This window comes from Hermetia illucens, chromosome 5 (assembly GCF_905115235.1).
Source record: "Hermetia illucens chromosome 5, iHerIll2.2.curated.20191125, whole genome shotgun sequence".
In the NCBI taxonomy this organism is placed as follows: domain Eukaryota; kingdom Metazoa; phylum Arthropoda; class Insecta; order Diptera; family Stratiomyidae; genus Hermetia; species Hermetia illucens.
In genome coordinates this window covers 10,326,677-10,353,993 of record NC_051853.1, presented here as the reverse complement: position 1 = coordinate 10,353,993, position 27,317 = coordinate 10,326,677, and the positions used below count along the sequence as shown (strand labels likewise).

At 43.7% G+C, this 27,317-nt stretch overlaps 1 protein-coding gene across 4 annotated transcripts in view; it reads right to left on the bottom strand.

The window, feature by feature from the left end:
* Window positions 1-27,317, bottom strand: part of LOC119656933 (chloride intracellular channel exc-4) — a 106,130-nt gene that overhangs the window by 11,284 nt on the left and 67,529 nt on the right. For all 4 annotated transcript variants that reach the window (XM_038063627.1, XM_038063629.1, XM_038063630.1 and 1 more), the window contains exon 2: window positions 2,021-2,122. In XM_038063627.1, coding sequence (XP_037919555.1) covers window positions 2,021-2,122 — 102 coding nt within the window. The remainder of the gene's footprint in view (window positions 1-2,020; window positions 2,123-27,317) is intronic.

Here is a 27,317-nt window from a genome sequence, read left to right as displayed (position 1 = left end):
ATCTTCTGTTTAGCTGAAATTACATCAAACGAGCGATCCCATTTCTTGCTTTTCAATTTCGAAGGAAACAATTTATAGCAGATAGCTATGACGGTAGCCGGATATAATTGGCTAGCTAGCTGTTTTCCAAAGAAAAATTACACTTGACTGTGATGCAAAGTTCTTAAATCAAGTACTCCCCTCCCTACCTGATGACGTAGAATAGTGATCTTCAAATTTTCGGCAGCTCTATTGTGCATGTTGCTATTTGCAACAACTATTTTTACTCATCTATTCTTTTTGTTCTTCAGCTTTTGTCCCGTTCAGAAGTGGGGTCGGCTCGTCGTGATCGGTTGCGCCATTTTCGAAGGCTTGATCTGGATGCAGTCGCGAGGCTTTCGAATCTCCATCCAGCGTATCAAGCTATCGTTTGTTTCGTCCGTTCTTTTGGTCGTTTCCAATTGACCACGATGCTCAGACAAATCTTGGCGCGAGAATTCTCGAAGACACCTCTCTCGCAATATTTTCACGATCGGTGCAATCCCATATCGATTGCGAATATCCTAATTTCGAATGTGATCAAGGCCTGTCCAACGCAACGTCTTCGTTTCCATTATCACAAGGCGGCGTTCATTGTCACTTATAGTTGGACAACACTCAGAACCATAGAGGGCGATAGAGTGGACGACACTGCGCTAAATTTTGGATTTAAGACGTTCCTTGAAACGTCGATCACAAACACCACTAGTTATGGAACGCCACTTCATCCAGGTTGCGCTATTGCTTGAAGCAATTTCACAATGCAGTTCACCATTGACTGATAGCATTAATCCGATATAAATAAATCGCTCAGCTCTCACTAGATCACTGCCACTAACAGTGATAGTGCCTGTTTCAAATAGAATCGATCGTCAAAAATGTTTTATTTAGGTTGAATGCATGAGGCGACCATTCCATTTTGGAACAAGTTTCTCGATATCAACTTTGTTATGCGACGCCAGAAAAGCATCATCTGCCTAGAGCAGTGTATAGGGCGCTGGACTTTGAATCTCCCTTGGAACAGTGTTCATGACAAGAACAAAGAGGAGGACGCTCCATTCATAAACACCGCCAGAGACATGACGCGGTTTTGATATATCCGGCACGTTTTTAACTTTGCTCTTCGGATCGTGGTGAAGCAATTTAACCCAGCGCACGAATTCTTCTGTTACCAGGTGTTGTCGTAGCGCATAAACGATCAAACGCCTTCTCTAAATCCCGAAATGCAATGTAAAGAGAGCGATGTCTTTCACGGTGTTTCTCCATGAGTAAGTGTGCGGCGTGTATTGCGTCAGCAGTTCTTGACAAGCCCGTGAAAGTTGCAGAAACCCAGAAACCTTCCACCATTACCATTATGGTCGCCAAGACATGTGCTTCTCCATGAAATGTCTGAACCAGGTGTTCTTAGAGACCACCTTCGTATTGAGATCACTCATCACGATTACAATGCCACCTTTAGGAAGCTTCTCCTGAACTATGTGTATTTATTTGTGAAAAACATCATTTTCCACTATATCGAAATCTCCGTTGGTGCATAGCACTGTGCAATTGTAATACTCCTTAACCTGGACGGGAATCCTGCTCACAAGGCTGTCAGAAACTGGCTTCCAGGTGAAGAGAGCGCGCTTTGCGGTAGTCTTTAGAAACAACCAGACAGAGGAGTACAAAAGCGCATTGCCGCAAGATGGTAAGGAGAAGTCTCCAGAGCCCCATCAACTTTTTGCGCTTAGACCCAGAATCTCCAACTTATATCATTGGAATCCTCGCTCGAGTTGGAGAAAGCGAGCATTCTAAGGACTCTAGCTACGTTGTCATAGACCATTTTTGATAGCCAAAGCCTATCCGAAACGTTGTTGACGTTTCGGTTTCGAAATTTGCAGGTTTCTAGCCCACAAACCTCTATTTCTTTTAGTCGCCTCTTACGATAACCAGGGAAGACTTTGAGTGTATTCTTGAGCCCCAACTCACAGGTACCATTTTGACGAGTTTATACACTTCTTACCTTTAAGCTAATGGTTTTCAATTCGGCCAACAGGTATAAGTCCATAAAATATTCCTGACAGAATAGGCATGCTCCCTTTCTCCGTCCATCTATTGTAGAAGCCTGAAAAGAGAGAAAGAGAAATTAATCATTGTTTATGATGTGAAAGCATTGTAGTAGTCATTATTTGTCATAAGCTAGGGTTAAGTGGATACAAATTAGTGAACATTTCTTCTTTACACGAGCAAGGTAATTTGTATCTTTTAGATGAATATGAAAGAGCAGAAGTAGCACATCGCAAAGGTCCAAAGAAGATTTAAGTCTGGGTGAGGAGAAAACAGATTGTTGACAAGAAATATCTTCCAACGATTGAAACTTGCAGATTGAAATGAAATATCTGAATATCCAGATGAAGTGCAGATATTTCTAGTTTTTTTGTGAGGTTCGTTGACAACTCGGAGCTTAATCCACTTTGGTAAGGTAAACGACCAAAAGGCAGGCCGAAACAACAGTGGCTTGATACGCTGGATGGGGATTTAAAAGCCTCGAGTTTGCACCCAGATCAGGCATTTGATAGAGCCAAATGGCGAAACCGATCACGACGAGCCGACCCCGCTTGCCAACGGGACAAAGGCTGAAGAGAAAGAAGAGGCAAGGTAGTAAATGATATATTCAAAAGAGCAAGCTTCAGTGATAACTAATGTAATAAACACTTTTTGGGTTTACTTCTTCTTTCCAGGCCCAATCTCTTATTTTAACATTCAACGTGCATAGACCCAAACCTTCTTGCATCAGCGCAAACAGCATTTTACCCTTTCAAGTTTTGTTTTCACGCTGACTCCCGGAGACAAGTCGGCCCAATCGCAAGAAAAATACCAGCAAAATGTTTCTCGGCTAAATCAAGTTTTCCTATTGTTTGTACATTCTTCGCGCACTTTAAAGAAATGACAGTGAAGGAAAAGAAACTGAGAAAAAGAAAAAGTACTCTTGCGGCACAATAATTCGCTTCATACGAGATACGAATACAGACGGGTCGGTTGGAATGAGAATGTACAATGACTGGGTTTTGTAGTTTAATGGGTCAACGTAATGTCAACAAATTATGCAGTATTTGCACATGGTTTCGCGACGAATTGATTGCAGTCTTTGATAGATTGTGAATTTGTTTAACACACTTTTTTCGGAAAGAGTCCCTCAATTCGCACCTGATAGTGTTATGAATCATGCAACGGGTGGATGTGCACTCACTGGAAAAGTAGGCAAATATGTAAAGCAGTTACCTCTGAAAGGTGCCTTTGTGGCTCTCTACACGTTTGAGTTTTAACGATGAGAAATTTTGATTTTTAACTGCTAATAACAACCTTGAGCGCATTAGACCTTTCTCTAATTAAGACGTTATTTGAAAATATTAAGGTGAAATACTTGCTCTAATTGCAACGGTTGGTAGAAGCTGAAACTGGCGGACGGAATTGCACTCTATTCAGCCTCACATATTTCATTTTTTGGATATTTAAAAAATATGGTTTTATTAAATCTTAAATATATTATCAAGGGTTTCGAAAGCATCTGAACGAAACCGCAGTTCACTTTCACTAAAGATACTGCTTTTTACAAAACTGAGGGGGAATCCCCCTCAAAAATGTGGGGGCACTTTCTTCCTAACCGATCTAAAGTCAAATGAATGTCGACTCAGAGCGCCCTCAATCCGATAGAAAATCCTTGGTCTGATCATGTATGAGTGAGTCTTACTTCACATTCAGAAATGAATTCTGCAAATTAACTTACAGGCAGCGATGGGCAGCCTCCCCTCCCCGGTTTTGCATGAAACATTCACGAAGAATAAAGTCACTGTATCCGCGAAATTCTGGATCAAATATGTGGACGATTTGGTGGCAGTCGTCAAAAAAGAAAAAATAAAGTAGGTTCTGAGACAGCGCGGTAGGCAGACGTCTCCCGCAAAGTCCTTCATCTGTACACCTGCGCAACGCGCTTACGATAAACCTCCTTGCCAAGAGCCCAAACCTCCGCGCCGTAGTCCAGGAAGGACTGCGTTTCACTTATAAGACAACGTCTCCTGCTAGAGATAGGACCCCCAGAGTTTGCTATTAGCCGACATAAGACCGAACCTACGGCTGCGGCCTTGTCCGTTGTAGCTTTTATTTGTTCGAAAAATCCCATCTCCGAGTCGAGCTTCAATCTAAGATACTGAACAGTTTTAACTTTATAATCAACTTGCCAATTTATATGGGATGTAGGGTCGAGCTTCTTTCTTTAGTCAAGGTGCCTGAGACCAGGTGTGGTGGAGCGAGTAACTTGCGTATCGGACGCACACCAGTGCGAATCGCGGTGGCCATGACATCGAAAAACAATTTTTGACAGGGAAAATTTTTTTTTCGGTTTCCTGACAGAATTCAGTTAGTTGGAGACAGAGTTCGAGTACAGAAAACAAGCGAGGATTCTTACCTCTTCCAATTAAGCATATTTTAAAAGTTGTAAATAAATTAATCTAAAATAAAGAATGCCACGTACCAGCCGCACTCCAATGGGATGCTCCAAAGGGAGTACAGGACACTGAAGTCGCTATAATAGCCAAAGACAACCCTTCTTGGTCTCAGATCCTGGCACCCGTTATACTTGACCTCCGGACAGCCAATCGAGAAGAATTTGCTGTGATTCCCGCGGAGCCAATATACGGGGAGCAACGGAGACTCCCCAGCGGTTCTGTTCTCGACATCATGTCGGGACTCAACGATACCGATCCGTTGCGTCTGTTCAAGGACGCATTGCCAAAGCTGAGGCCGCCAACAACCACGTGAAAACCGTGGTTGACGTTCGCAGGGACCTCGAAGCCTGTACGCATGTCCTAATTAGGGCGGACACTCCTCGGAAACCGCTGCAGCCGCCTTGTGAGAGCCCCTTCGAAGTCCTTGAGCGAAGCCGACATTATAGCCTCAACGTCGGAGGCACGATCAAAAGGTTCTCCTTAATTAATAGGCGAAGACCGCCTTACGGTTTCTTACCAGGGGCCAAAGATTGACCAGAGGGGAGTATACTTTTTTTTAAGAATTGCGGAGTCCTAAGTCCACATCCATTTAATATCGGACCGGACCAAATGGGGAGCAACTTACTCCCTATTTTTGGGTCCATGGACGGATTTACGCAATCATGTCATGTTCTGCGAATTATATAAGGGAGCATTTAACATCTGCTAATCGCTTCGGTCACGCTGTTCCCAGGGCAGAGGTAAGGCAGCGTCCTATCTTTATTCTTGTCGTTTGACCTGTACGATTTGATGTTGTTGGTTGGTTGTTTTTTGATGACCGAATATATATAATAATTTTCCTGGCCACTTTTGAGGTTCGAATATTCCAATTTGAAAGTCATATGTGGACAACTATACTGATGCAAGACCACGAAGGCGCCCAATCAAACCGTTCGCCCTGCTATGGTTCCCACTCCGCTCCCCGACAGGCTGTTCCAGAAGTTGTTCATCGATCTTATTGGTCCGTATACACGAAGTAAGTCGGATAACGTCAAAGCTATCGCCGTGCTTGATCACTTAATGAAATTCGTTTTCGCGGAGGTGCTTCGGCGCTTCGTAACGGATGTGGTATCCCGATTTCGCATGGATCGGATGTTTAACGTCTTTGGTACTACTGAATCGATGATGGCGGACAACGGGGTACAATTCCGTTCCGTTCACCTCGGCCGGGTGATGAAGCAAAGGAGCATTAAACACGTGTTCACCGCTCTGTATTCCTCTCAAGCAAATGCCTCCGAACGGGTTAACCGATTCCTAATAGCTGTCATATGAGCTAATGTCTCTCCTGGTCAGCGCGACTGAGACCGCAAGGTCCCTGATATCTGCTCTGCGCTGAGATCATCCGTACGTTCAGCCACTGGACACACGCGATACTTTTTGACTTTTGGTCAGAATATGATCACTCACACGGAGGGTCCTACTTTCTGTTGCGCCAATTGCACCTTGTTCAGGATCCTTCCTCTGTCATCTCTAGTGATGCGAAGGCGGAGCTCCTAAAACAGGAGGTCCAAGAGAAACTGCGATTGGTCCAACTTGAGGGCAAGACCATCTACCTTCGAGGTGAGTGACAGGCTGCTCCAGAGGAATTTCCGGCAAAGCGATTTTAATAGACATAATAACGCCAAGCTGGACCTGGAGTTCCTGCCCAGTGTAGTGAAAGAGGGCGCCCATCTGTACCGGTTGACGGATGATCATGAGAAAGATGTAAGGGTGTTCCATGGAAAGGGCATAAAGTCTGGTTCTCTGGATACTTCTAGGCAGCTCGCAACTCAACACCCCCTCGGAGCCAAACTGCGGCACATCGATTTGTCGCTTCTGACGAAGTTGATACGGCGGCGATCGAAAAGTCGTCACCACCGGTGCAACCGTCGCTCGATTACTCTCATCCAGAAGGTTCAGATTGATGTGTTGAAGTTGATGGATCGAGTGGACCAATTCAAGGTCGGTTCCCGAATGAGCAGGGAGTACCTATCCCCAAACGAAAAGCTTGCTCAGAGTCTTCTCCAACTGGACTGGATAGACGATAGGGACTTGTTCAAATTTGAATTTTCGGACTTCGGCCATGGAAGGGAAATTTATCCGTGTGGCACCCTGCTCCGCTTTCCCGCGCTACATGGCTGGGGAATTGGTTTTCCGAAAAAAAAAGAAAAGAGAAGGAAGAAGAGAAGAAGGTTGTCAAGTGCGATGTGCGGTGGACATATTCGGTTTCCGTATCGAGTGCAAAAGCAAACGTCGTCATTTTCACAAGTGTTTCACGATTATTTGTGATAAGTTGTGCTGCACTATCACTTTGAAAAATGTCCGGTAATTTCCAAGTTTAAGCTCAATAGAAAAACCGGTTATTCAAGCCCTATTGAGCGCTAAATTCGGCCGTATCTGGCGCAGACGTCAAGGTGTGCCCCAGTAGCGTCTTGACCTGGGCCGCCACATGGCCACCACATCATCTGGCCCCTCATGAAGAAGAAAGGAAGACCGGGACCACCCGTCGCGTAGATGTCCGAATCAGCTCAGAGGTGTTCCTTCCTCGTCCATTCCTTGCTCGTTGCGTTTTTGTGAGTTAGTCCTCTCCCCGGGCCGTTAGGCATTTTAGCTCCTTTGGGAATGAAATCCTCGGTGGTACCACTCCGCCACGAGACTTCACGTTTCTATTAGAGTAGGCGTGAGTTTTGTTTTGTTGACTGCTGAGTCAGGGCACATGATTAAATCTGTGTCCTGACAGGCAGATAATTTGTGAGAACCAAGAACCTCGGCCTACATCTCACTGGACTGCTAACATTCTGGTTAGCTCCTGCATGTGCCGTCAGGTTCTATATATTATCTTGCGCAGTCGGTGTTCACAAATGGCAAACCTGTTGGGGAAGTTTGATTGGGTAACAGCCTTGGTGACCGTTTTGGTGCCAAGGTGATGCAACGCTGGACTCTCATCGTAACAAAGTTGGCGCCCAACGTGGGGCCACAGTTGCTACATACGTAACAAAGCATAAAACCTTGCCTTGTCTTAAAAAAATAATATCAACAATGTCAACATTATCTGATAAATCAACGGTATCTTTAGTTAAGAAGTTTGGTTGGGTAACAGCTTAAATAAATAAATAACCACGACACGAAGCGGCTTCCTCTCGAGAATGTCGTAATTTCTGGCTGATGTGTGCCGTGTGACACGTTTTCGTTTAGTAGTGTAGTTTATTCCAATTAAGCATATCTTAAAAGTTGTAAATAAATTAACATAAAATAAAGAATACCACGTACCATCCGCACCCCAACGGGATGCTCGAAAAGTGGCACAGGACGCTGAAAGCCGCTATAATGGCCCAAGACAACACTTCTTGGCCGCAGGTCCTAGCACCCGTCCTACTTGGCTTCCGGACAGCCAATCGAGAAGAATTCGCTGTAATCCCCGCGGAGCTGATATATGGGGAGCAACTGAGACTCCCCAGCATCCTCGGCACCAAGTCGGGACTCAACGCTACCGATCCATTGCTTCTGCTTAAGGACGCAATGCCAAAGCTGTAGCCGCCACCAACTACGCGAAATCCTGCACGTATGTCCTAATTACGGACGGACGACGCTCCTCGGAAGCCACCTTATGACATTATAGCCTCAACGTCGAAGGCACGGTCAAAAAGGTCTCCTTGGCTCGACTAAAGTCCTTCGTCCAACAAGAAAACGCAACTAGGGCAACATCATCTACATAACCGACCAGGCGCGACTTTTCTGACATGTCGAGTCCAAACAGACTATCGTGAAATGACTTTGAGCGGTCCGACTCTAGGGGATACGTGGATGTGCTACTCCCAATGAAATCTTCATCTTCCTCTAGCGTCGAAAAATTTCACACTATGGAGAAGACTTCACTTCGTCTAACGCCACGATCCTGAACCAAAATAAGAGGCTAAAGGGTGGTGTGAACCTGGTTCTTCGGCTCCGAAATGAGTTCGTATCGAGAAATCGGCCAAAAACGTGTTAGCATCATTTTTTTGGGATGCAAAAGGAATTTGATTTGTGGATTACTTGCAAACAGGTGTCCCAAGGTACGCTAAATCATCATGTGTCCGGATGGCTCAAGTGGTTAGAGCGCTGGGCTGTTGTAGCGGAAGGTCGCGGTTCAAATCTCGCTGGGGGCAGAGGAATTTGTTATCGTGATTGGATGTCGGACACCAGTCGACTCAGCTGTGAATGAGTACCTGAGTCAAATCAGGGTAATAATCTCGGGCGAGCGCAATGCTGACCACATTGCCTCCCACAGTGTACTGTGGTGTACCGTTACGGTCTTGAATGAAGTGCTCTAACACACTTCAAGGCCCTGATCCAATATGGATTGTTGCGCCAACGATTATTATTATTATTGCAAACAGGTAAAACAGGTAAAAATATATTCTGAATATTATTGCAACTTATCAGACCAACTGAAGGGAAAAATTCGTCAAAAAAGACCCGGTTTGAAGAAGAAAAAAATTCTTTTTCATCAGGACAATGCACCGTGTCACAAGAGCATTTTGACAATGGCTAAAATCCATGAATTAAGCTCGAATTGTCGGAGCAGCCACCGTATTTACCAGATTTGGTTCTTAGCGACTTCTATCTGCTTCCAGAACTAAAAGTCATGCGTGGGAAGAATCTCCAGCGACAAATAACAATGCCGAGCAATAGGTCCGGCCAATGGTCCTAGCGTCTTCTAATTTTTCAAAGAGAGGACTACCTTTTCCACCTCTCTCATTGCAGACAGTGCGCAATTCTCGACGTATTCCATGCTTTTGTCATCAACCCAGTGATGATCTGTAGGGAATAATATCAACGATTCGATCCATCTGTTTCTCAGACCCAGGATTTTTCGAGTGATCAATTTATAGAAAAATCTTCATAGATTCCCATCCTCTTCATCGACCAGCTCAACTAGCGAGCTTTGCTTTTTGTTTATCGCACTGCGAAGTCCCCTTTTGGTCAATCAGGACCCTGTTATTGTGATGCATGTCTACCTGCGGACGTCTAACTGTTTTGCCAAAGGGCACAAAACGGCGATTTCCGCGGTCCACCAATGGGTGGAAGGCTTGTCATGATCGGGGTATGGAAGCATCGCAGGCTGTCGTTACCACCTTCACAACTGAATTCATGATAGTGCAAGTTGCAGCACGATCATGCTCTGAAGTGTCCCCCAGTGTGGTTTCGCCTGTTCTAAGAGTCCGATGTTCATCTTTGCGAGATTTCAAATGCTGGGAGTGTGACGGGCTGATGTACGCTGAGAGATGGAGTCAATCATTTCGAATGCGATGTATACTTTGTTGCTCGTCAGGAAATCTTACAGTATTCGCCTCCCGAAAGCGCAGATTCTGACGACCATTCTATAGAGAATCTTTCCATCTCAATCTGGGCACTGAAACGTTGCCATGAATCCTATGTTTAAACTATGAGCCCTATTAGGACATTAGGAAAACAACTGAAACAACAAACAACTGGCATAAAGTGGACCAGAGATTCCGTCTGACATAATGCAGAGATTGTAGTGTCCATGGCATCTCGGCATCTGCGTCATTTAGCTCTTTGTGTTCAATGAAGAGTGAATGAGAAATTCATTCCCTGGTATATAACATATTTCCGTTTCGCTTACCTCTTTTCGTTTGGATAGATTCTGAAAACGAAACCTGTTAGACTTTTCGTCACACATTTTCAACCCTCAGTCCCCTATGTTTCACCCAATCTCCGAAGTAGGATCAGTTCTGCAAAGTACTAATCAAACCCTTACATTTGATACCTCACCTGACCATATTTAGCGAAAAAAAATTTTACACCTCTCTTTCACATATATGTTCTCCTCAAATTTCGTGACAATTGGTTCAGCCGTTTCCGAATAAATCTTGTGTGACTGACAGACAGACAGACGGACAGACATTGAATTGATTCTAATAAGATTTTGTTTCACAGAAAACTTTAAAAATGTTCGTTCATCTTTCTAGTTGGTTGGTTATATTTAATTCGAAATCATGTTGCATATTGCGAAATGCAATCCTAACGTTTATTTCTGACTAAGGCGACATGCGAATGCAAATGAACTTTAATATTGTAACAAAATTTTTTCGAGGCATACAAATTGTAAAGGACGCCGAAGCCGCTTTAGCTATTGTCCCAGTCGACATTGAGAGGTCAAGGTCGAAGGTAAAAACAAAATTAGGTGGTCTCCTAAGTGATCTGTGAAGGAATCAAAATCCCGCGTCCCCATTGGATTTACTCGCGGCGGCGACAGTGGTATTAGCGGAAGACTTAGAACCCTTTGGAATGGCAATCCGCTTGATGGTAGTATTGATAAGCATTGTGTGCAGGGAAGTTTTCCTCGTAGTGGATTCATAACTGGCCACGCGTGCATTCTTGAACATCGGTTCCTGAGTATGTCAGCGCCGTTTGAGGAAAAGGAATACTTTCAGGCCAGTTCGAAGATTTACTTTTCCTTTGATTTCGTTATAGGCAATTTTGATGTGGCATCGATTTTTGGCATTGGAAGTGAACATTTCAAGTGCCCGTGATAAACAAATTAAAGAGTGGACAGAGGAATTGAATATGGTCAGATTGCGTCTGGTATTAAGTATTCTTTCAGGTGTATTAACCCGGTTTGCATCGGGTATTATCTCAGAATATGTATGGAAGTTAAATTACCCTGAATCGTCAGGGTTACTCTGGACCTTTATTTCAGTATTTGTTAACTCTCCTAAGAGCTCATCAACTAATTGGTCTAATAGATTTACGGTGAAAACGATATTTTTACTCGCTTTTGGAATGAAGATTTGATCGCTTCCATGGTATCTGTTCCAATGTTGCATTGCATTTTACTGCCCTCAGGAAGATGTTAAACCGGACCAAAGGAAAGAAAATCTGCTCCCAATTTTTTTGGTACATGCGCCCCTCTTCTTGAACTTAGCACGTGAAAAATCAAAAAAAGAGACAAAGACTTTACGGTTTTGTTCCATTTTCCTTCTCGGGCAGACAATGGAGAATCCCGGCTTGTTTGTCGATTTGCACATTTTTCCATTTTACGCTGTGTGGAAGTGCTAATACGCAAAATTTTCGGAACCCATACCGGGAACACGAAATTTGAAGACAGTGGAAAATATTAGGAATACTAAAAACGGAAATTTCAGATGAATTTTAGATTGAAAATGAAGAGGTGTGTTGTGGTCGACGACGCACTGAATCTTATCTTGTCTTCAAAAAAATAAATATCAACAATGGGAAGATAAATCTGACGAATCAGGGTGATCTTTAGATATGAAGATGCTACAAAACACAATAAATAAATGAACCCGACACAAAGTGGCTGCAACAAAATAGTTTTCTCCAGATTGTCGTGATTTCTGACCGACTAAGTAATTTCCGCTTTATATACGCATACGCATTAAATAATCCTCTTGGACGCTAAAATCCAGCATTTGAATTTTGCATTGCGATTATGCTCTCACGAATCAAGAAGACTGCACGAAAATTAAACTCCCAGTGCATTGCTCGAAATTTTATGATAGAGAAAAATCATTGCGCATGTTTAACCATCTACGGCAAATGCGCGAGAAAAATGCCGCCCATTAGGCCTGATGTTAGTGCCGTGTATGTGTGCGCGGTCTCGTGGTTGCGAGTATGTGGTATTGCACAACTGTTTATGGCGTCCATGTGATGGATGGAGAAAAGCAACTAAGTGTAATTGACCGGGTTCAGTTTGGCACTCTTTGAATTTCAACGCATGGCACGCAATATACAAGTACATATGTACATACCACATTGTCGTGATTGATTGTTTAAGTCACGTCAATAAAACACAAAACGTCAGTTAAGACAAATAAGTATCGTAATATGTTAAAAGAGTTCTCATATGCTAAAGTCTTCAGCTGCCTTACACTAAATCCCTCAACAAGAATGAAATGTGGCTGTCTATATTGGACGTATGTCGTGAAATGTTCCCTCCGAGAGTTTCGTTAAACTTGCGTTAAAAACGGAAAATGCAGTAAAAAAACGAATTTAGCGTAGGAAGTGTCAAACAGATGTCGTAGGAAATGTCATTCGAAATTTGCTTTTGCAAAGTGATGTAGGCAAGTGAGAAGTGAGATGTTGGAAGCATCAACTCGAAATGTCAAGTATTCAAACGAGTCAATGCGATTATGGACGAGAATGAGTTTTGACAGATCTCTAACTTACGTTCGTTAAAATTTCGACCTTATTCAACTTCATTCGATTGATGTAGTAGCGTGAGCCTTTGGATATTCCCAAAACTAAAAAAATCGATCCTGGGGCACCATTTTGGGTCCATAAAAGATAAAACAGAAAATACTGTGCCATGATTGCAATAAAATGTGAGTGCATTACAGTTTTAAAATTTCTATGCAGGCCACAGTGTGCTTAGGGGAGAAATGTGCACTCTTTATTCAAAAACATTTCAGAAAAGAAATCAAAATACGTATCTGCAAAGAATATAAAATAGAGGTAAAAACTGGACTGCAACGTTATCGATTCAACTCACACTCGTTATGAATGCTAAGCTGAATCAGACTTCGAAAACGATATAGAACTTCGAACTAATTTTTTTTCTGATGGGGAATCTGAAGAATGCGATATATTTTTAATTTTCACTCGGTGGCTAGCTGCGCAGATAGAGCGAACCATGATAACACTTTCTTGTTATTGGAGGAATTTTAGCGGTGAGTCGCTAATAATTTTAACACGAAACTTATGATTCCGATGGGAATACTGTTATGCTATGAATACGTAATTATTGTTTTTCTTTGCGAATTAAAAAATTATTAGTGGAATTGAAATATTCGAGATTACAGACGTGAATGAGCGAGATAATTGGCCTAATCTCTTTCTAGAATTATTACATGAAAACTAGATTTATTGCAGAAATATTCAACATAGACCCCCCTGGCTTATGTTTTGAGCTTTGACAATACTTTTGTCACCATGGCCTTCTTCAGGACGTCTTGTTATTTAAACGCGGTTTGTTTGCAGTCCCTTGAAAATTGTGCCTCAGCAAAAAATGGAATTAGTTCATGGAAATTTTCGTGCAATGAATTATCACGAATTTCGACTTGCATTATCAAGATAAGGGTGCATCGATGAACTTATTCTCACCTTTGACGATGAAGGATGTCCCATCCTTTGACACTATAAAAAGCTGGTACACCGAATTTAGTCGTGGTCCCCGTTCATTAAACAAAAAAAAGTTGCGAAGTTTGACCAAAATCAGGTGTCATTTCGGCAAACATTGTTGTCCTGTAAAAACGAATCATGCAAAAACGGCATAAGACATACTGTGAGATTGAGACACCCCTTAGGCTTTGTTTCCACCACTAATATTTCATAATCATAGAAGGGGGAAAAGGGTCTCAGAGGATCTCAACAATTTCCTCCTCAGGTCAATTGGTGCTAAACAGGTACCTATGTAAGGAATATAGGGCGGAGCATCAACAGATGCGAAAAAAACTATAACAATCATGAATCTATGCGTGTGAGCCGGAAACTAGGCAGTAGGCCCCTGTACAGACGTCTCGAAGCACTACGAAATAAACAGTCGTCTATTTTTCGGAAAATTGATCATGTAACAACAGTGCCTTTAGAGGAATGTAGGACGGTCAATACTGAAGGTACATTATATCCTTTGCCACACCGCTCATACGGTCCCGCATATTTTAAAAATATATGGTCTCACCGGCATCTACACGCCATTAAGGTTTTCCTGTGTGACGGTTTTCCGAAATCCGAGTTTTTCTTTTATTTATATTTTGAAAGCAGAATATGCTGGGAGTGTACTGCAAAAGGCTATGAAAGCGTAGTTTAGGCCCCACGGCGAAGCGTAGATTGGTGTAGACAATGGAGCATAAAACCTGGGAAACGCCTGCTGAACCAACACCAACAGCTCTACCGCCAAACCATATCTCCACCTTCATTTGATAATCGCCGGGAGTTCTTTCCTAACGAAAAACTACAAACGGAGAAAGATGAAGGCAAGTCTTCCGCGCCTAAAAACTCAATAAATTGTACCAACTGGTCCTGCAGTTTGGGTGTCGAATAGGGTTGACAATTCCTACACTACTTTTTCTCTAGCCTTTGTCCCTTTCACAAGAGGGGTCGGCTCCTCTTGATCAGTTGTGTTATTTCGTTCTGCCAAAGACCTGATCTGGATGTAGTTACGGGGCTTTCAAATCACCGTCCAGCGTACCACGCCTCCGTTGTTTCGGCCGGCCATTTCGTCACTTATCATCGACTTCGATGTTCAGACCAATCTTGACAAGTGAATTCTCCTTCGCGTGAATTACGTGACCATACCATCAAAGACGCACATTAATCGTGGATGTCATCATTTCGGATATGATTTTCGTCGCCATTACTGCGAACCGCCGTTCATTGCCTTTTATAGTCGGCCACGCGCAGAACCATAGAGGATGAATGGGTGAGCGACATTGCGGTCAATTTTAGATTTGGGACTTCAGTTAATACATCAATCACAAAGAACACCAATTGTGGAACGCGATTTCATCCAGGTTGCGCTAATGCGTGAAGCAATTTCATAAGACTGTTCTCCATTGGCTAATAGCATCGACCCGAGATATTTAAATCGCTTAGTTCTGGACAGGTCACTGCTATTATCAGTGATAGTGCCTGTTTCACGGAGACCGGTCGTCAAAAATTCTGTGTTAGGGATTATCTGTCTCATACATAAAAACGGAGATATCACGCAGTGTAGCAATTATAGAGGTATTATGTTGCTGAGTACCATTTACAAGGTATTCACTGCAATCCTGCTTCACTTCAGGCAAATCAGCAACAAATCAAATTTTTCCTGCTGTTGGAATATTTTTATTTTTATTTTTTATCAATTTCAAGGCCGCCTATGATAGCATAGCCAGGGTAAAATTGTACAAGGCCATTAGAAAATTCGATATCTTGACGAAATTGTCAAAACTAAATAATATTTTTTGTTGAGGGATGCTGGGAGTCCTAGGTCCGCACCCACGTAGTGACGGACCGAACCACTTGGGGAGCAAGTGGAGCATTTTCCATTGATCGTCGCTTTCGGTCACGCTGCTCCCAGGGCAGAGGTGAGGCAGCGTCTGATGAGTTGCCTCTGCCCTGGACGAAACCGTCTATCAACTTTTTGTCTTTTTTTGTTAAAACTAATTAAGCTGAATTTGACCAATGTGCGAGGCCACATAAAAGCAGCAGGATCACTCTCGAGACCAATCAACATTAATAACGGTTTAAGGCGATACGCTCTCCTCTTTAATCTGATCCTGGAAAAAGTGATCTGTTGGCCGCCATTTCAGCTTACAAATTACAATTGTCCTTTCAAAACGTCTCACCACAGGGCCAAAGCTCTTACTGTCCAAGACAGTGATCTTGCCAATCCACATGCATTGTACCTATAATAACATAAAACTCCACCGTAGCCGGTCCCAACTCAGATTGTGAAAGGAGGTGAGATAGATAATTTCAGTCGCCATCGTGCTCAGGGACCAGATAAGGAAAGTGCAGGAACTATGCAGTCTTGCAGATTACTCACTGAGGAAGCTAACATCACCACACCTGGGAGTTTGGTATAAAATTCAAATCTATCAAACGAGAAGAAGGGATCAGGCTCTCGTGACGGACACGAAACCGCTATTCGTTGGGCAGTTCAACGTCTAGGCGTCACGACGACCAACTGTTTCGCCACAATCTGTGACGACCACTTCACTGAAGTGGACTGAGGAAATGAACCTCTTCATCATCCGCTCCTACTACGAGATAACGGCGGGAGCAATTGTTGCACCAGTGATTCATCGAGCATTTCGCGCACGTGATTGTGCAGTGAGACACAGACCAGGACCGCTCTATTACCGGCAGCAACACAATCCCGGCCAGGGAACCTTTTCGACTTGACGTCATCGCGAAAACTGGTGACCAAGGGTCGATGCAGACAAAGGCGGCAGCATCAACAACACAACGCCGCACTGCAGGTAACAGTTGTAGTATTCGCCAAAGTACTCTTCTCCATCGTCCAACCGAGGTTTCCGCTGAGGTTCGGGAGCAAATTCCAAGGAGCGTGTATAAAAATCTCAGAAATGGATCCTTTGCATAGACCAGGTATTCCCAGACTCTATGCATCTCCAGCAACTCCGAGAATTCTATCTCAAATCAATGATGGGATTGCATCTCGATTATGTGCTGATATGTCGCTGCTGCAACTACAATCCCTTGTGTATTGTGGTGCAGTTGCGGCTGTCAAATTGCACCGTCAGAAGATTCGTTTTCACGTTGTTGGTTTGAGTGACTGAAGAGATCCAACATGGAGAATTCATCTGGAACGTCGGCGTGACTTACTAAGGCAGGAAATTGTTAGGGTGACTCAATTCAGCTCCAGCAATGCCAGCAGACGGGTGAAGAATAAAGGGCAGAAGGTTTACCAGAACTATATCGTCCCCCAATTCTGAACATACTAAAGCAGAAACTTTCAGTCATATACAGTCGGTTGCGACGATATGGCGAAAGTCATTCCAGACGTATCTAGAATGCAGCGTACGCGAGGAACCAGCGGAGTTTTTTCAGATCAGTCAACGAATCCCAACAGAGCATCCAGACAGTGCAGTTTTTAGTGAAGGAGACGAAAGAGTATTGGGGTGGACTTTGAGGATTACCCACCCAACATGCTGCGTGGATCACAGTCGAAACCACCCGCCATGCTATAATACACCTGCTATGAATTTTGCGGATGTTACCGAAGAGGAAGTTCAATGAGCCATAAACAGCTCGAGGAACTGGAAAGGCCCTGGTCTGGATCGGGTGCAGAATTTCTGGTATAAGAAATTTACCAGCGTACACAGTCGGTTGACACATAGAAAATCAGGTCATTAGTTGGCCGGAGGAATTTCCCCCCTTCCTCACTGCAGGAATTGCCTACGTAGTCCCAAAAAAGGATACGGTGCAGGACCCCGCAGACACAAGACTGATTACTTGCTTACCGTCCATTATTAGTTGAAGGATTCATGCGCACCTCGAGACCAACAACATTCTGTTCAAGGAGCAGAAGGCTGCCGAGTTGGGTCAAGAATTGGTGGGCCTCGGCGCAAAACCAGGATATCTGGAGTTCCTTATTAAGGCAGGCCTAGACCGGATACCGGTTGTTGCGCCGTTGATGATGAAATTTATTTTTTATTTCTAATGGAAACTTGCGCTTGAGCAAATACCACCTTGTGTAAATATTCCACATATTTCCAGACATTTTATTCAAGAAATTCTGTGAAGTATATTTAAAAAAAAACACTGAAATTTATGCCTATATATATTTTCTTTTTTTTCCTCTGTACGCCATTGAAGGAATCTGAGTTTATAAATACGAAAATTAACATTTATTTCCCATAGTAAATTAATAAACTCTTTTTAACATTATCGTAAATAAGATAAACTTCGAATCCAAATTTAGAATATAAAAACTCCCCGATAAATAAAACTTTTAATATATTAAAATATACGTCTCACCTTGAAGTTTCACTGTCAGCTGTGGATCATTTTGATTTAAAAACAAACCACAGAAAGACGCAACTTTAATTGAATTCAGAATGCTACTTGTTATACAATGAGGATAATAATTTATGACTTTCAGACCTAAGCTTACGTAATACTAGAACTGAGAACAGTGTCGAGATTCCGAAAATGGTTTTATGTTACAAGTATAAGGTTTTTCATTAAATAAGGCATGACATGAATCTGACGTTTGAATTAACTGGAACTGAATGTGCGAATAATTAAAGATGACCGAAAAAGTTGACTGACGGTTTCGTCCAGGACAGAGGCAACTCATCAGATACTGCCTCACCTCTGCCCTGCCCTTGAATGAAATCCGTCATAAGTTCAGACCTAAACTAGGCCGAAGTAAATTTTTTGTTGAGAATGCTGGGAAGTCCTGAGTCGGCACCCACTTGGTGATGGACCGGACCACTTGGGAAGCAACTTACTTCCTCTTTTGTGGTCCATGTACTCCTCTTTTTTGGGTTAAAGACCCAAGTTTTCAAAAAAGAACGGAAAGGTTGACTGACGGTTTCGTCCAGGGCAGAGGCAACTCATTAGACTCCCAGCATCCTCAACAAAAAATTCACTTTGGCCTAGTTTAGATCTGAACTTATGACGGATTTCATTTGAAGGGCAGGGCAGAGGTGAGGCAGTGTCTGATGAGTTGCCTCTGCCCTGGACGAAACTGTCAGTCAAACATGAGATCGCCTTTCTGGATCCTGCGGACCTTGTTGAAATTTCCACTCATCTCTTATAGTTCGGGGTCAGACTTCACCATTTTTAGAATTTCCGCGTACGACAAATTGCCCTTAGTGGAGATAACAATTGCCTCTGGACTAATTCGCACCTCTCCTTTCTTCTTCGCCTTTTTATTAACGATCTTCATCCATCCACCATTTCCTTTGCATTTGGGGCACAGGTTTTTTTACCCTCCGTGCTTTTAGTTCCGTTCTTCGGAAGTGCTAGTGTACTTTTTTCCTCTTTGGCGCCTACTGATTCCCTAGAAGGACACCGTCCTTCTTTCGGACTTTTTTCTCTTCTGGCAGGTCGCTTACACTACGGTTCGGTGTCACTTTGATCGTCTCTGACACTGTTGGAACGACAGGTATCGGCTTATCCTCCGGACCCGTTTCTGCCTTCCGTGACTACTGTAGGGATTCCTAATGGTTCTCGCCATGTTTTTAATAGCTTGCTGCACGTTGTGCTTGTTTCTAGTGAACTCGGATAGCTCAAATATTTTCGCTCCAAGCTGCTTGAAAGGCAGTTCCTTCGGGTTAATGCTCTGTTCTCTATGAGTCTTGGTCGGATTACTCCTTCTTAACGCACCTTTAATCGTAATATTTATCGTGCTCATTCATCATTTTCTGCCTCCGTTATTGTTGTTCTCGGCAAGGTTTAGCTTCTCCAATTCTAAATCACTTGTAGAATAAGTAGAATGACCACGGTGACCAGGTTGTCCACCACCGAGGCACTGCGGTCGAGGGATATCGACGACCGGGAGTCCGCTTGCCCACTTACAAAAGCCGCCGATACTAGGGTTCCGAGCCTTTGCATCGTAAGTTGTCTCTTTTTCTCATCTTCCGTGTTGATTTTATTTTCTGAGTATCTTTCCCATAGCCATTTTGGTCCACGCACAGAGATGAGCAAACAATAGCCCATGGTCAGACAGAAAAGAAAGTACATGAACACATATTTCCACTTCAATAGGTATGCTCCTATCCGCCACCTGGGGTCGCACCTAATGGGAGATCTGGCAACTCTTCACAAGAGGTGTCTGTCCATCTGTCGGTCGATCTGTCTGTCTGTCCGTTACGCGGATTTTTCTTAGAAACGATTGTACCGATTGACACGAAATTTGATGGGAAGGAGGGGACTATAAACGCCCACGCATCCAGCGTGTTACATCGATCTATGTGAAACGTAACGGGTCTTCATACATGCAAAAGAGGGGTGTACATTTTTTTTCGCCAAATATAGTCGTGTGAGATAGTAAATTAGATTAGTACTGCTGGCCTAACATCTAATGGAAAAGGAAGGAGGGCGGGGGCTGGAAAGTGGTATTTTTTTCACGGATTCCATGTTGATATCTCTCCAAATACAGGTAACAATAATATATTACTACAATTTTTAGTAACTGATTCTAACCCCCCCCCCCCCTTAAGTTCATCATAGAACATCCTAGGTGGTCCTATTCCGCTATACTATAAAGCCTGATCCTACGAAGTTTGGTGGAAATAGCACTATTACTAACAAAGCTCAAGCTCAAGAATACAATCAAAGTCCTCCCTGCTTGTTGTAAGAGACGACTAAAAGGGATAGAAATTGTGAGCCAGTAGCCAGCCAATTTTGGAACTTTATTCCTACCGAAACGTCAACAACACATCAGATGTGGACTGACCTCACGACAACAATCTTTAGCTATTGAAAACGGACTATGATTTTTTCTGGAATGTGCACACGCTCCTCAAAAACTGTAGTGGGGTCCTCAGAATGCTCGCTTTCTCTAACTTGAACGGAAGTTCCAGCGATATAAACTGGATATTCGGGCCTAAGTTAAGTAAGGTGGTGGGATTCTTGAGAGTACTCCTTTAACTCTTGCCACACTTAGGGCAATGTGCTTTCGTACTCTGGAAAGCCAAGTGGTAGCAGACGCGAATCCGGTGACGGGTTGCATCTGGTTTCTCTTGACCTGGGAGCCAACTTCTGACAGACTTCTAACTACAAGATTTCGGCCCAGGTTAAGGAGCATCACAATTGTACAATACTTCACACCAACGGGGACTTTTTCCGATGTAGTAAAGAACGAAGCTTTCTACGAGCAATTAAACGCAGTTCAGTGGAAGCTTTCTAAAGGCGACATTGTGATCGTGATGGGTGACCTGAATGCCAAGGTGGAATCTGCTAACACTTTCCTCCGGCTTGTGATGGGGAAACATGGTCTTGGCGACCAATTTCTGCAACCTCCACTACCACATTATTGGCGGAAAATTGTTCGAGCACAGAGCCTGCCAAAAGGTCAGTTAGGTTTACACTGACCGACGTTGTACGGGCAATCAGATGGACCACTTCGCGATCAGCAGTATATTTAGAAGTTGTCTCCTTAATGTGTGAAGTAAGGCACTGACATCAGCCTCGAATGGGATTAGCATATGATGGTCGCTTACGTTTGGTTGCGTGTTGCGACTTCTGGCAGGGTTGGGGAGCTGCAACGTCGACCGCTTGTATGATCGACCTGTCACTCGACAGCGAGAGAGCAGTCTTGCTGACTGAACGGCAGATATAATGATTAACGCGCCTGAAAAAGTCAATGAGCATTGGGTCGCGAACAAAAATCATTTCGGCCATCAATATACGCAAATGGGGTAAAGTTTGACGGTCTCCCCGCATAGTTATTTATCGCTTCACTTGCAGTTACTGCAGATCTACTACTTCAACCCGTACGGAAATCTTGGTTATCCAAGACCTTTCCCAGGGAGTGGAATAAGAGATAATCGTTAAGATTTGAAAAGAGCACACGATGTTAGTGTGCTTCCCAAGTGGTCCGGTCCATCACCAAGTGAGTGCGGACTCAGGACTCCCAGCATCCTCAACAAAAATGATTAAAGGTGTTGTACAGAGGCAAACAAGATCCTTAATTTTTTCAAATCGGTAAGGAAAAGAGTGACAAAATTTCCAGTAATCGCAGTCATATGAATTAATATCCTCTGATATAAAAAAAGATAATCTTTGAAATTTCATTCACATATATCTTAAACGAGCAATTATAAGCTCAGACAACTCATAGCTCGATACTCCCTAAAAAGTAGTTGCTATAAAGATTAACGTAGATTCGTAGCTCATCAGGGGTCATCCAACTTCGTGGCGATGCGTCAATTCATCTTTTACTGCTAAGCTTAAACTGTTCAAAATTTACATATGTATTAATACTATTCAATAAATTCACATTAAGATACATTACTTTGTTCCCGCGATAGTCATGCATTCGTACAGCTATGTTAACTCATTTTAATAGCATTTGCATGTCTAATTGGCATTGTTTTTGGTTGCATCGTATAATGGTTTTCTAAAAATAACTATTCATTTCAAGGGTAATATCGTATCATGGAATGATGAACTGTAAACTGAAAATATTTTAGTTTCTCCACAAAATTGAAAATGTTCGAAACCAATCTTGCAAATTATAAAGCAAGGAGTACTTATTGTAGAACATAGATATCATCAAATGTCTTCCCTCATTGGCCTGTAGCAACGTCACTATCTATAGACAAGGGTGGGTGGGAAGGTAGAGGGTGGCACAGGAAACAAGTTATATAGCGCCTAGTTACATGTCCCCCCGGGAGGAGTGTGGCACCGTCCCTCCGGGGTTGAATTTTTTTTCGAAACCACAGAAATCGAATAAATGGTCAATTCTAAGAAAGGTGAGGCAGCGTCTGAAGAGTTGCTTCTGCCCTGGACGAAACCGTTAGTCCTTTTTGTTTTTTGAATGCTTGGGTACTATGCTCCAAACGAGGTGTCCCTGGACCAAAAAACGTGGGAGTAAGTTGGTTTCCATTTGGTCCTGTCCTACATCATGTGGATGTGGAGTTAGGATCCCCATATCCTAAACAATGACCTAGCTTTAGCCTAGCTTAGTCCCAAGCTATTGGCACCTTCAATATAATTCGCAACCTTGTCGTGTTTTTACGATTATATAAAGGAGCGTTTTCCACCTGTTGCCCCTTTCGATCACACTGCTCTCAGGGCAGAAGTGAGGCAGCGTCTGATGAGTTCGATCAAGATTAATTAAACCAGCCAAGTGCATCGAACCTTCGGGCACGGAAGCCATCATTGCGTCGCTGATAGCCAAGCTCACGCTCGACCTCCGCCAAGAAATCACGACGATAAAACAGGACATCTTGGAAAAACGAAACACGATCGGGGTCGAGAAACCGTAGTCATTCGCGCCCGCGATCATGATCACGATCACGATCTCAAACGAGTGACTATTGCTGATACCATGACGTTTTCGTTGCCGCACAACAAAGTGCAGCAGAATTGTCAAGATACAAACTATCGACGGCGAGTAACTCCATAATAAATACTTTCGGAACAGTCGTCCTTACACTCGACCTCGGTCTACGGCGGCTTTTTCCCGGGAACTCTGTCACCGCGGACGTGAACCAGCCTATTATTAGTGTAAACTTTCTGTTCCTTTACGGATTGTTAGTCAACACCTAGTTAGTTGACCGATAAAACGACAAACGCCACTTTGCGCGGCCTCAAATACGACAGTTCGAGCATTAAAGTGGTCTAGGACTGGGTCGCGCGTACAACTAAGTGCCCGTTGCTTCCGAAGGCGGCCATTACTACGCCTTTCAGTCTCTTCGAATTTCCATTCTTGAGCTAGCTTTGATCTCATAAACGCCGCGCAGAAGTTCAAGGGGTTCATCGACGGCATCCTACGCATATATCGACGTGCTCACCACTTCAATCAGCCAAGGACACCACACCACCTTAAAAAGTCGTTCGAGCGATTGCAGTTCTGCTTTCAATATCGCGTAGTCGCCAATCTGCCGAAGTGTGAGTTCGGTAAATCGCAGGTCTATTTTCCCGGCTATTTAATTTCAAGCGCCTGAATCGTCCCGTCACCGGATAAAGTCAGCGCGAACATCAACTATCGCTTTTCAACAATGTAACGGAGACATATGGGAGCCACTATGCTCTTTCTTGAAAAAGTTGAGTCCAACCAAACTTAAACTACAGCGGTTTCGACAGAGAACTATTTGCCGTCTACAGCGCCATTAAGAACTTCAAGCATATGTTGGAGGGTCAGCAGTTTACTATTTTCACCGACTATAATCCGCTCACCTTCGCATTCGCCAGGAAGGTTGACACATCTTCTCCTCGCCAATCTAGGCACCTTCATTTCATCGGATAAAACAGCACCGACATCCAGTACGTCTCTGGTATGGAAAATACTATTGCCGAAAGGCTATCGCGGGTCAGGACAATAGAAATTATTCCACGCTCGTCGCAGCTGAACTTGTCGACAGGGACCTCAAGGCACTCATCGAACGCCGAACTGCCACGAAGCTCGAACGTGTGCCTATACCAGGAGACGAGGTGGATATCTACTGCGACACGTCAACCAAAGTGTCTCAACCGCGATTTTCGGAAACAAGCTTTCACTCTGGTACATAAATTGTCTCATCCTGAAGCGAGGTCAACAGTCAAATTAGCAATGCAGCGTTTTATTTGGCGACGCATCAAAACTGAATGTCGAAAATGGACAAGCTTGCGTTCTTTGTCAACCATCGAAGGTCTCGAGACACATGAAATCCCCGACGAGCACTTTTCAACAACCCGCTTCACTACAATCCAGTGTAGATATATATTTCGGGAGCAACTTGCCCCCTTCATTAGTATAAAGCTGGCTTTGTCCTGATGGAGAGGGTAAGTTGCTCCCGAAATATATATCTACACTGAAAAATAAAAATTGTAGTTTGGAGTAAGGTCTACCAATTTTAGGCTAGACTACAAATAGAAGGCAATATCTAACCCTCTTCACGTTTCGAACACGCATTCGGAAGGAATGCAATATTGCGTAACGAGCGTCGACGGGAAGCCTTCCCAATGCCAGACCAGGAAGCCGAGTATACCACTGCGAATCACAGCTGACCAAGGTAGGCAATTTGAATTACGTCTTCACCAAGCGCTGAATCGATTGGCAGGCACGAATCGTATCGGTATGACAGCTTGGCATCCCGAAGCAAATAGCCGCACCGTCAACTGAAAGCCATCATTCGTAGCCATCAGGACGAGCAATGGGCGCGAGTACTGTCAACGGTACTATTGGGTATCCGAGCCGCCCATTCGGCTACCAGATGAATTGCTAAGTTCATAGAATAAATCCGAAGACCAAACGTCGTTCTTCAAGGACCCCCCCTCCCCTGCATTTCAATCAACTACGACACCGATCATTTTCAATAATTTGAAACCATCGTCGCATGTCTTTGTCCGACACGATGCTGTAAGAAATTCCTTACAGATACAGATCGTACGCAGTAGTTAGCCGATCCGAGAAAGCGTGTGTATTTAACATTCGAGGCAACAGTATGACCGTCTCGATAGATCGACTCAAGCCTGTTTTCATTTTCACCAAAAGCAACAATCACAAGGCGCATAACATGGTCTTACCACGGATCCACCAACCCCAAGCCGTCGAGCCACAATTCCAAGATGAGCAAGGTGGACAACAGCAACCACGTCGATCTGGACAGGGGGTCCTACCAGGCAGGATTCAATTGAGAACAGCATTATTCTCACTTTGTTTCCGCGTTTTCATCACTAGCAGGGGAGTACTGTGGCGACCAGCGCGACTGATCTCCGAATCGTACCTTCCCCGGTGGTCCTATCATCATCATCGGGTAAGCCTTGACGTGTCTTTTACCTCGAATGTCGCCTACGTGTCCTTCTCTTTCGAGCAACAAACACACACGCGACAAACAGCAAAGACCGGTCCGGGATACATTAGCGTAAGTCTCTTTGTAATAAATAAAGTAGAGCAGAGGTGAGGCAGCGCCTGATGAGTTGCTTCTGCCCTGGACGAAACCGTTACTCCCTATTTTTAAACGCTTGGGTGCAATGTCTCAAATGAGGGGTCCATGGACCAAAAAAAGGATGAGAGTAAGCTGCTCTCCATTTGGCACGGTCCAACATCAAATGGATGGGGACTTAGGATCCCTCATTATCCTGAACAATAATAATAATAATCCATTGCAGGTATAAAGATAAAAGATATTGACTATTCTTTGCTTCGCGTTTAATGGGAAAACCGTCGTTAACCCCCATAAAAGAATTTCGCCAACAGCGAGGTGCTAGTATTCCTCAAAAAGCTTCCTTACTCTGAGGATGTTTATTTCTGTGATGGACACGACGTTTATCTGGACTTCTGAAAAAAGATTTGGTCTTACTGTTCCTTTCGTCAACCCTTTCAACCCATTTTACTGACTCATTGCTCCAGTAGTGACTAAATAAGTTTGCAATTAAAATGTGGATCCCCAAAGAACCTCCTAGAAGAGGCCAGGCCCTCAGACTTCCAAGCTTGATAGAGAAAATCGTTATCACAATTCACTATCGTGAATTTCATCATAGAAAAATCCCCCATATCCAAACACAACTTACGACTATTGTGCGTGATATTTCAGTAGTTGTTGTAGCCTCAGAATTTCGAGTGATTCAGATTGAACTTTGCTTTATGAAATTTAGAGGAACAAATTGCAATTTCTGGTTGGATATATTGGGTTGGGGAAAACGAAATGTCGTATTTTGTCAATAGATGGCGACACTTAAACATATCTTGTGTTGTACTTATCGCATCGGGTCATGCTATACGGCGATTTGAAGCCGACAATCTGTGCTACAAGTGTCTCTTTGGCAGTTTTATGATCGTATGATTCAGCCTCAGATTATACCGCGTCAAAGATGGAGTCCACCAAGCAAGGAATTCGTCAGATTTTACATTTTTACTACCTGAGAGGTGAAAAAGCAGCAAAGGCGGCCGAAAAGATTTGTGAAGTTTATGGGCCCGATACTGTAGCACAGCACAGCGTTGGTTCGATCGATTTCGTTCTGGTGTAGTGGATGTCGAAGATACACCCCGTACTGGTAAGCCAATCGTCGTAGAAACCGATAAAATCGTCGAAATCATCCAAGTAGACCGGCATGTGAGCATTCGCTCGCTTGGCCAGAAACTGGGTATAGATTATAAAGCCGTTTGGAACCATTTGCAGAAGATTGGATTCCAAAATAAGCTGGATGTTTGGGTGCCGCACGAGTTGACGGAAAAAAATATCTTGGACCGAATCAACGCCTGCGATGCACAGCTGGAACGGAACGAATTCAACCCATTTTTGAAGCGGATGGTGACTGATGATGAAAAGTGGATCACGTACGACAACCTCAAGCGAAAAAGATCGTGGTCGAAGCGCGGCGAGCCGGCCCAAACCATCGCCAAGCCCGAATTGACAGCCAAGAAGGTTTTGCTCTGTGTTTGGTTTGATTTGGTTGGGAGGGAATCATCCACTATGAACTGCTCAACTATGGCCAGACCCTCAATTCGGTCCTCTACTGTGAGCAACTCGACCGTTTGAAGCAGACGATTGACCAAAAGCGGCCAGAATTGGTCAATAGGAATGGTGTTGTGTTCCACCAGGGCAACGCTCGGCCTCACACATCTTTGATGACCCGCCAGAAGCTACGGGAGCTCGGATGGGATGT